Source organism: Myotis davidii, unplaced genomic scaffold (assembly GCF_000327345.1).
Source record: "Myotis davidii unplaced genomic scaffold, ASM32734v1 scaffold126, whole genome shotgun sequence".
NCBI classification, from domain to species: domain Eukaryota; kingdom Metazoa; phylum Chordata; class Mammalia; order Chiroptera; family Vespertilionidae; genus Myotis; species Myotis davidii.
Genome location: NW_006297660.1, coordinates 2126446 through 2138357, shown reverse-complemented (window position 1 = coordinate 2138357; position 11912 = coordinate 2126446). Strand labels below are relative to the sequence as shown.

Below are 11912 nucleotides of genomic sequence, written 5' to 3'. Positions count from 1 at the left end.
TATATATATATATATTTCTTGTAAGAAATTGGTTTATGTGGTTATGGAATACAGGAAGTCCCCAAACCTGCAGTTGGTGGACTGGAGACATAGAAGAGCCAAAATATAGTTCCATTCTGAGTCTGAAGGCTTGAGAAGCAGGAGAGCTGAAGGTTCAAGTTCCAGTCTGAGGTTGAGTCTAAGGGCAGGAGAAGATGTATGTCACAGAACAAGCACACCCAGACAGAGAGAATGTCTCTCTTAACTCAGCCTTTGATTGTACTCAGGCCTCCAATGGATTGGATGATACGTGCCCACACCGGGGAGAACAATCTGCTTTATGTGGCTCACCACTCACCAATGCAAATATTGATCTCACCCTCACAGACCCATCCAGAATAATGTTTAACTGCATATATGAGGATCGCATGATGCAAATAGTCACAAAATTAACCATCACAAGTCTGCTCCTTGACAATTTCATAGCATACATGCTCCCCGATCTCCAAATAAAGACAATAACAAGATGTGTAAGTTCACATAACATGATACAACTATCCTGCATACTGAAATCACACTGATCCCTCCCCCAAAAGAGGTAAAGTCATGTGTACACTTCCCCTTGATATCCTGTAACTTCAATATAATTATGTAATATGAACAATTCTTAAATACTGTAATATAAAGTCAATTCATCTTACGTTGCATGATAAAAGAATAGGAGAGGAAAAAAATAATTGCTTAACTTATGCAGACATACAAATATATTCCTGACAGATAAAGAGGACATATTTATGACAATTTACAGTTCTCATTTCCTGTAACTAGTCATGAGATCATAGCTGGAATTTTTAACTACTTTCTTCCACTACCAAATATTTGCCTTTACCAAGCACCTCATCAGGTTCAAAGACAATATTTAGCAGACATCAGCTAGTTAAGACACAAGTTTCAGAATATTGTTAGGTTTGCAAACACGTTAAGATTATTTCCCAATGCAAACATGTTTTATCTGTTTTAAACACCCAATGAACAGCCTTATACACTAAGAAGTTTATTTCTAGGATGGATATGGATCAGAAGAAGAAATACAATTTATGAAAAAAATCTTCATAATTTCATTAAATTATTAATGGCCAGTAGAAAAGTCATGCATGTTTTATATCACTTGAAATTTCATATACACAAAATGTCAATTTAAAAAAGTAAATGAGAACACTGTGTTTGAAAGAGTACCCTCCCAAAATCCCATAGAGAATAATATATGAGATTAAAATTCTGTCTCTGATTGGTCTGATGACAAAACCTGTGCATCTACAATGTTATACTGAAAGGAAGTAAAATAACTTCAAAATCCAATATTTTTTCCTAAACTTATCTCCATAATAAGTTGAGAAATTCCTTATTTCCCTTCTTTTGAGTTTAGTAATTTTAAATGTAATCAAGTATATATTAATATTTTATACTCAAGATCTAAGTTAATAACCTTATTTTTGTAAATGTACTAGAGGTTTAAGTAGTGGTAACATTCTATTAAAATATTTTAGAAACACTGTTTTGAAAAAAGATATATTCATTTTTGTTATATTTTAAATTTGTTCCATTATGATGTAGAAATACAATTGTTTAAAATTTTTGAGAATGATAAAACTAAAATGCTTAGTTTTCCCACAGTGAAAATTAAGATAACCATTGCAATCATTGTTCCAGTGCTGTTAGGTGGAGATAAATTGATTTGTGCCAACATTATTTTTCTGTAATAACAATGCATATATTTATAGAACTCTTTTTTTTTTCTACTTCTCTGAAGCTTCACACTGACCAAGATAAAGGAGATGGAAATTTAAAATACATATTAACAGGAGATGGGGCTGGCAGTATATTCGTTATAGATGAAAATACAGGAGATATTCATGCTGCAAAGAAATTAGACAGAGAAGAAAAATCCCTGTACATTCTTCGTGCCAAGGCTATAGACAGAAAGACTGGACGGCAGGTGGAACCTGAATCTGAATTTATCATTAAAATCCATGATATAAATGACAATGAACCAAAATTCACAAAAGACTTATACACTGCAAGTGTTCCTGAAATGTCTGGAGTAGGTAGGTATATGCTAATCCATGTAAACTAACTTTTTTGTTTGTTTGATAAGATAATTATTATGAACATTCTGTCATGATACCTGGCCTCTTTCAAGATAAGAACTATAGCCCTAGCTGGTTTGGCTCATTGGATAGAGCATCGGCCTGTGGAATAAGGGTCCTGGATTCTCCAGGGTTCAATTCTGGACAAGGACACATGATCTGGCTTTGGGCTTGATCCCCAGCAGGGGGTGTGCAGGAAGCAGCATCATTGATGTTTATAACTCTCTCTCCCTCTCCCTTTTCTCTGAAATCAATAAAAGTGTATTTTAAAAAAGATAAGAATTATAACTGAAAATTACTACTTAATGTTAGCTATCTCACTTCTAAATATTTTCAACAGTTTATATCTTAATGTTTCCTGCTATGTTGTAACTGATATCTAAAATGATCACTATTGAGAATAATTATTTTATTGCATTTCAACTAACATTTTCACTTCTACTTAACTGCCATTCAAATGGCCGTCAAGTTGAGTATTTTTGTGTGAGATGAAAGGAATACAAATAGTATTAGCAGTTTGGGCAGTTTTGTTCAAATTATTTTGCATAATAACTAATGTTCTTGCATTTGACAAATTTCTTTTGATCATCTCATTTGATCACTGAAACAACTTAATGTTGTAGGCATGGGAAATAGAACTTCAAACCCCCATTCTGTTAATTAGGAACCCAGGATTCAGAAAGATTAAGCAACTGAATTAAGATCAAATAACCTGGTAGCATAACAACAACATTTCAAGTCTTTTTATGTTATTTAGTTACTATTGTGCAAACTGGAAATACCTGCTTCATTTTTAAGGCCGCCCATAGTTTTAAATACCATCAATTAGGAAATAATTTTTATCTGCATGTCTGACTACATTTAGCTCTACTTTTGTGAAAGGTTTAGATTTCTTAGTGAGATAAGAGCTGACTCTTAAATCATTTATTTCTAAAAAAAAAAAAAAACCTATAAAACTCAGCAAAGTAAGCTTCCATAATATCCGAACTATGCAACTGATTTTCAAAAATTGATGCTATTTAGTTGAATACTATTTTAAAATCAGCATTAAGTCTATAAGTTTGACATTATTATAATTAATACATGTTTCAGTCTGAAATAAATTCTTTATGGGGAAAAATAAATTTATATCCACCTTTACTGAGTGATTGATGTTAAATGTTTTGTGCCATGTAGTCAGAAGAACTAAGAGTTTGTATAAAAGTTATAATTTCCTCTAACATCAAAGGAAATCTCATCTGTGTGAGAAAACTGCAGTTCTACTGCCTTTTCAGGCATTCATTTCAGTAAAATGAAAGAGACTTATCAAATTAGACAGGACTCCTATGCAATCATAAAGCCTAGGATGAAATGTAGCAGTTGTGTTCTCTTTAATACTTTTAAACATCTATTATCCTAGTACAGTTCCATGAAAAGTCCTGGGCTGGTCCACAGGGGTCAACCAGTGGGCCAGTGCAAACCTACATACTTCATGATCTCTGTGTGGGCCTACATTTGAGATGAAGATTTATCTAAAAATTGTATGCATACAAGTTCTTTGTTTGATCTTCTCCCACCCACCCACCTCCAATAGGGAAGTGAAGGCCTGGGGTGGAGGGGTGGGGGCAGACTAGAAGAGGTCAATGGGGTAAAAAATGGGACATGTAATACTCTCAACAATAAAGATTTTTTTTAATGGAAAAAAAGGATACATCTAAAATTTATACTCTCTATCTCAAATTTCTATTCATGAGCATTCTAAAGCAGTTTGATTTTCCAGTTAACACCCTTTAATTTTTAAAAAACTATATATTTTTTATTGATTTCAGAGAGGAAGGGAGAGGGAGAGAGAGATAGAAACATCAATGATGAGAAAGAATCATTGATTGGCTGCTTCCTGCATGCCCCCGACGGGGGATCGAGCCTGCTACCCAGGCCTTTGCCCTGACTAGACTGTGACCTCCTGGTTCATAGGTCAATGCTCAACCACTGAGCCATGCTAGCCAGGCGACACCTTTTAATTTTTCTAAAACATAATTGTTTTCTTGTATATATGTTCTTTGGCAGATATTTTGACACTTAATAGTACACAAACTTCCATTGTTCCTTCTCCAAAAACATGATATACCCATAGGAGTAAAAAGTATAATTGAGATGACAGAAATATTTGAATATGGTACATTTTGATAATAATTGATTTAAATTTGTATAACTTCAGATTTTCAAAAGATTATTTCATTTAAAAAAACACAATATTTATTAGAGACTGTTTTTTTAAATTGACACTATAACACCTTCACCCAACCATCACCCCTGTCCCTGGCCTCCACCAAACTGTTGTCTGTGTCTCTGGGCAAGGTTTATATGTCCTTTGGCTAACCTGATAGTTAAACTGAATAGTTCGTGCTTTCTCTTATATTGTTTTGCATATTCAATGGAATATTATTATCTGTACATGAGTAGTCAAAAGTAGGTTTATAGTTATGATACAAATAGATAATAGAATAATTAATAGATAAAAATACAATAATATACTGTTTCAAGTACTCACAACTGTAAGCCTACTTTTGCCAACCGCTGCATACCTAATTCAAATATTTTCTTTCTCATATGAAATACAAATACAGTCTAGATCCTATGAGAATTTATTACAGGACTGGAGTAAGCATGTCTGTACAGGTTTTTTTTTTTCTTTTTTAAAAGTCCTTCTCTTGTTCAATAGCCATAATAAAATATAGAATATATAAGTTTATGAATGGAAGAAGGCTTACAGCTTTTCTTATTTAAAAATATCTTCCTGTGAGGCAATCTATATTTCATTTACTTTAGACCGATTAAAGGCAGTACATTTTTTTATTATTGCAGATATTAAAAATCAGAGGGAATGCGGGGAAAGTGGGAGGGCAAATGGGAAGAGATCAACCAAAGAACTTATATGCATATATGCATAACCCATGGACACAGACCAATAGGGTGGTGAGGGCCTGGGGAGGGGTTGTAGGGGGCTGGAAGAGGTCAATGGGGGAGGGGAAAGGACATATATAATATTTTCAACAATGAAGATTTTTTAAAAATTAAGCAGAAAATATCAGAATTTGGACCACTGCCAGTTGCATTTCCTCCATCTCTAAATTTACAAAAAAAAAACCAACAAAACAAAATACAACCTGAAAAACAGAGCAGGCAACAGTATGGCTCTTGTTGCAGCTTTGGTACTAATAAATACAGATAAGAACTACAGGTAAGTCTTGGTCCCATTTATGGAGGATAGTAATTATCCTTTATTGCTAATATTGACATCACTGCATTAATTACTTCCTTCTTGGCCCACCCATAGACTTTGCATGTGTATCTAACTTTAAATATATACAATACTCACATGCAGAAAATAAAATACTCGGTATAATCATTTATTTTAATTCATAAGGATGAGCCCCAAAGAGTTAAACTGACTTGCTCCAAAATACACAGAGATGGATTTTTACTGTAATATTTTGTTTTGTTTTTTGTTAAGGTTGATAAATACAGTAATAGCTGGATAGACATAGTGCTTTACTACTTTTCTCTACTGTAAAATAGTTATGCTTATACAAAACCTAGTTTGAAAAACTTCTAATTTTATGATATTCTTGGTAACTACTCAAAAGCATCACTTTTCTTATCTTATTATTTAATTCAAATGCCCCCCCATCGATAAATTTAGATACAAATAAGAGTAATGGAAGGAGGAGATTGTATTTTACAATAAAATTTTCTAGAAATTTTGCTGATTAAAAAAATAAATATAAATTCACGATAATTTTGAAGATGTGATTTTTCTCTGCTTTTTCCTGTACAAATAACCATTTATAGAGGGAAACTAAAGGGTGATACCTACAAAGTCTGTCAGACTGTGTGTAGCTCATGTACTGGCAGTTAATCCCATGCATAATCAAATAATAAAGCTGCTCTATAATTGAAGTAGTACACAATGATTTAATTCTAATATTAATTTTATTATATTAGTGATTTTATTTAAATTAAAGAGTTAAAAGACTACTCCTATTAACTTTGGGGATAAATAACATCTAATAAAAATGGGTTTTTTTTTAGAATTTACCTTCTTTTCATTATTTTCCTCTGATGCTCTATACTGTTCTCTCGCTGTTTATTTTTGTCTTAATATATTTGTCTCTTTTTCTCTCTCACTGACTCTTATCCTTTGCTTTTGCCCTCTGCCCATGTTTTTCTCAAAATCATGTCATAGTTCTTTTTAATTCTGAGTCATGTGTACATCCCCCTTTTTAGTGAAAATCTAATATTTCCAATTAACTCTTGGAAGCTGATACACATTAGCGTCTTCAACAATAAAGATATTTTTAAAGTTACAAAAATAAAAAGGAATGAAAGAGAAAAGTAAAGATTTTTTTGGAGGTAGTATCATTTAAGGAAATGTCTTACAACTAACCATGGTCTAACGCGCTACATTATCAGCAGTCATTTTTCAGAAGGATAGCTTCTAATTGAGATGTATTTAAGTGTCTGTGTTTGGGTGGGCATTTGTGTAGGAACATCTGTAATACAAGTGACTGCAACCGATGCGGATGATGCCAACTACGGAAATAGTGCCAAAGTGGTCTACAGCATATTGCAAGGACAGCCATATTTCTCAGTGGACCCAGAATCAGGTAACGACATTTAATACGTGGTCCCTTTCTCATTACATAATGCATCTGGATGCACAGTTAATTTGTATATATATATTTTTTTGGTTTTTTGAAAGCTATCTATTTAGTATCTGTTTCTATGTATTCCTTACATTTATACATGGGAATAAAATCAAACGTCCTGTAATTTAAATAGATTATGTGAATCAACTCTGGACTATTTGTTGAGTTTAAATTTATGGCTCTAAATACAAAATGTCAGCACTTCCTGTGTTCTACTCAAACTGAAAGAATGTGACAACCACCAACATTGAACTTATTTGTCTGATGGTTTTTGGAGTAAAATTTTTTCTGTTCACCAAAAGAATGAATTGATTTAGAAAAACTCATTTCCTAAGCAGTAGCCAATAGAAGAATTCTTTCTGTTCTGTCAATAATGTTAAAGTGGCTATAGATTGAAATATGTGTTTAGGTACACTAAAATTTTCTGTTTGTTATGATTCACTTCTGTAAAATGGACCTCGAATAGCTCTATTTTAAAAATCAGTGATTAAATGGTAAAATATGTCTTTACTTTTCCAAAAGGTATAATAAAAACTGCATTACCAGACATGAGCAGAGAAAACAGAGAGAAGTACCAAGTGGTTATACAAGCCAAAGACATGGGCGGCCAGATGGGCGGCCTCTCCGGAACCGCCACAGTGCACATCACTCTGACGGATGTCAACAACAACCCACCTCGATTTCCCCAGAGTAAGAAAGGTCTCATGTTGGAAGGCTTCTCCAACACACTACAAAGAGAGGCTATTAGTGGCAATAGTGGTTTCACAGCTAGTTTACACATAAAGGCATAACACGTGTCCCCGAAATATATCACAATTCCCCACAAAAGTGAAAGTCATTGTGATCATTTCCATCAGTGAGTAGGTAGTAAGAAACACACACACACGGAAATAATGTCCTTTTGGCAACTTTAATGATCCTCTTCTACCTTTAGAAGAGCTGTAAAGTTTTCCAGACCATCATTCTCAACCTTCACTAAGACCAACTTGCTTTGTTTCTTATTTCTTTCCTGGTTAGGAGTGTGGACTCGCAAATCTGACTGCCTGGCTTCAAATCCCATGTCTATCATGGGTCTTTCCTCCATCCTCTTGTCTGTACATAAGAATTATAATCCCTTGTTCAATTGATTCTAAAACACAGACTGGGTGCTTTAACAGTCCTTGAAATGAAGCACTATTTTAAAATCACTGCATGTTGATTCAATTACAGCATTTTTCCCCCTTTTCAGTGGCCCCTACAGTTATAGTCTCCCTTGGTTGCGATGGCATTGTGAGGCATGTTAAGGTTTGCAGGTGTCTGCTACCACTGGTGAAGGTTAAATCAGCCAGTGCTCTTTCAGTCATCACCATCTTGTATGCTATGAGGTCCTACAAAAGCAGATTCCAAGGCTTTGCTAAACATCTTTTCATTCTGCAGGAAATAAACATATAAAGGCCCCTATCTTACAATGTTCAGTTAAGGATCTCAAATTTAAATTTATGACATTGATTCCAATATAGTAAAGCATTTTTCCAGGCTAACCAAACTTAAAATATTTGATGATTCAGCTTTGGATGGTGGACTTAAACATATAATGAACGTTAAAAAAAAAAGTTTGCTGAATTAACATAATAAGCTGAATTAACATAAATCTAAACTTTGTTTTGAGTTTCCTTCAATATAAGTCAAGAGTATGGTTTAATGAATTCTCAAATGGCTTGCCATTCTATCATTCTATAATCTATTGTAAACTTAGCAAAAGTTTTGGAATTATAATAATAATAGTTAAAAATGTTCAAGAACTAGCCCCTGAGCTAAGCATTTTAAAGACATAATTTCACGCAATCCTCATAACAAACCTATGAGTCTATTGCTATCATTATCATTTTATAGATATTGAAATCAAGGGTTAGAGAATTTAACTAACTTGGCCAGTGATGGCAATTTAAGTCCAGGCAGTTATATTTAGAAGTTTGTATTTGTATTGTTTGTATTCATTTCAGATAGGAAAGGAGAGGGAGAGAGAGAATCACTGATTGGATGCCTAGCTTCACACCCCACACTGGGGATGGAACCTGCAGCCCAGGCATATGCCCTGACCTGGAATCAAACTGTGATCTCCTGAGCCACACTGGCCGGGCAGATGTCCCTCTTCTTAACCACTAACCAAACTTAAAAGAGAACAGACTTTGAAGTCAGAGAGCTTTTGTTCTGCATTCTGTTTTCCTCAAGTTTACAGGATGATTTTCTTGAGCCCTATTCCTGAGGATAATATACCCACCTTGGTCCTATGAAAACAAATATTAGAAATAAATTAACATAGAGGGCCTCTAGCCTTATATAGAGTTCAGCACATATTAAATGTTTAAAAAACATTTCTAACTTTCATTGACAAATTTTTATAAGTTTATTTTTCCTATTTGTATTTTGAATAATCAGAAACTAAAATGCTTTCAGAGGTAGCACATAAAATATAATGGTTGGCTAGAACTGCAGGAAACAGAAATATTCAGATCCCCCTTGAAGGCATCAACAGGTTAAAAATTGCTGTGTATAAGTTAATTTTTTCTATCCCTGATTTAGAATATAAAAAGAAATGCTTAAGAGGGCAAGAAACCAAATATGCACTGCTTATCTAGCACTTTCAACATCTTCATTACACATTTTTTATGTTTATTAAATTATTTAAAAGATTTATTTGGTTCTTGCCCTAAGTCAGAGTTCTGGATTCTGATATTAGGCCTGCCATCAATTATCTGAATGACCTTGGGACATTCACTTAATCTTTCTGGAACTTATATTTCTCAATTACAAAATGAGAGTGTTCTGCCTTTATAAATTATGTTTCCAACTTAATAAATCTATAATTTTTGACAGCTTACAACTCAATATGATGAAAAACTCTCCCAATTTAAAATTAATTTATTTAAGTGAAAAAGGCAAAGGAAATAAAGGATTTTTATTATCGAGAGATGAAATGTCAAGAGCTCTGATTTAATTTTCAGGTACGTATCAATTTAATTCCCCCGAGTCTGTCCCTCTCGGAACACATCTTGGAAGGATAAAAGCCAATGACCCCGATGTGGGGGAAAATGCTGAGATGGAATACAGCATTGCTGAAGGAGACGGAGCTGACATGTTCGATGTCATCACTGACAAGGATACACAGGAAGGGATTATAACTGTCAAACAGGTTTCTTCTCGCTGTCTTCATTTTATCATTGAGCGCTGTATGGTTGATTTTTGCTTTTCAGTTCAGGGAAGAAAAAGGCCTAGGATTTATTTTTCCATCCTTTACATGCTGTCTATCCTTCATGTAAGCGGGGATGCTTGTGATTACACGTCAAGTAAGTTAAGCGCCTTCATCATTGACACTTAAAAACTGATATAAAAACTTGGCTGCTTGTGCTTATAAAGGCAACAATCAAACCAGGGTCAGCTAACTCTGAAGCACTATTTCATGGTTCTCCATGGCATGCAAAGTAGGCATGCAGCCCTCGCTTTATTTCATGCTCTTTTTAGCATATTTAAATTGCGAAATATGATGTTCTATTCAAAGTGATGAGGCCTGAAGATGCTATGTGTTTTTTGTTGGATTTCTTGATTTTTAATGCAGCGTGGGAGAAAATTATGAAGTTTACATGGGATAATCCAGCTAAATATTGATAATATTGATTATTTTCGATTGCCCCAATCACTTGCTTTTATTTACCTCTTGCTTTCCACCATGTTCAGATGAATGATATTTTTTCTTTTCATAATACCAGTTTTAGAAATGTAGGACCTAAGGAAGTGACATATGAATAGCTTGAAAAATCTCTATTTTTCCCCTCTAGTTTTTTTAAATATATATATATTATTGATTTTTACAGAGAGGAAGGGAGAGGGATAGAGAGGTAGAAACATCGATGAGAGAGAAGCATTGATCAGCTGCCTCCTGCACACCACCTACTGGGGATGTGCCTGCAACCAAGGTACATGCCCTTGACTGGGATCGAACCTGGGACCCTTCAGTCCCCAGGCCGACACTCTATCCAGTGAGCCAAACCAGCTAGGGCTTCCCCTCTAGTTTTAACTTTGTATAAATTTAGTAATAATAACAGTAATAAAAATAATAAATAACCTATATATCCATGAGGTAACAAACCTGTGACCACCAAAATGTGAAATGTATTACTAAGAGGAAATCAGTAATAATGTGTATATGATAATATTTAGTTATATGCTATAGATATGTGTAAAGTTTAACCATACTTACTGACTTATTTGATAGATCTATGAAGCAATAATTGGGGAAGTTATTTAACCAGAATTCCTGGTTCCATTAAGAGAGCTAGTTATTAAATATTGAATTTTTCTTCCATTGTTATGCCTGCTATGGTAAACTAATTTTTCTTATTTTATTTAACTTCAGAATTTAGATTTTGAAAACAAAATGCTGTACACTTTAAGAGTGGATGCAAGTAACACACACCCAGATCCACGATTCCTACACCTGGGACCTTTCAAAGACACAGCTGTGGTCAAAATATCCGTGGAAGATATAGATGAGCCTCCCGTGTTCAGTAAAATTTCTTACTTAATAGAGGTCGATGAAGATGTAAAGGAGGGCAGCATCATTGGGCAAGTTACGGCATATGACCCAGATGCCACAAACAATTTCATACAGTAAGTATTTTGAGAAAATGTAAAGTTTGCAGAAAAATAATCTCACCATTGACAAGCCGTGTGAAAAAAATTACATTGTATAATGCATGACCAAGTGCAAACATTTTCATAGCACAGTCTCTTAACTGGGTAGGTTAATCATTTTATAGGGTAGGTCCTATTATTATACCTTTCTGAAGATGGTAAGGTGAAGGCACTGAACGTTTAAATAACTTCTCAAATCAGTCAGTGGCCAAACAAGGTTTGAAAATTGGGCGGTCAGCCTTCAGAGTCTGTGATTTTTAATCCCTTGGCTGTTGTGATTATATCTCATTGTCCCTCTTTGCTAAGTGATAGTCCAAATAATAAGTGATCTAAACAAATAAATTTTAAAAAATGTTCTAGAAATGTTCTTAAAAGATACCTTGACAATGTTGAAAAGCTTTCTTTTGAAAACACTCAACCAGTTTGT

General features: G+C 34.1%; 1 protein-coding gene across 1 annotated transcript in view; it reads left to right on the top strand.

Annotated features, from left to right (window-relative positions):
• Nucleotides 1-11912, top strand: part of LOC102764483 (cadherin-9-like) — a 48919-nt gene that overhangs the window by 22161 nt on the left and 14846 nt on the right. The window contains exons 2-6 of the mRNA XM_015570203.1: nt 1790-2084; nt 6653-6772; nt 7337-7504; nt 9799-9986; nt 11208-11461. Of these exons, the coding sequence (XP_015425689.1) occupies nt 1790-2084; nt 6653-6772; nt 7337-7504; nt 9799-9986; nt 11208-11461 (1025 nt within the window). The remainder of the gene's footprint in view (nt 1-1789; nt 2085-6652; nt 6773-7336; nt 7505-9798; nt 9987-11207; nt 11462-11912) is intronic.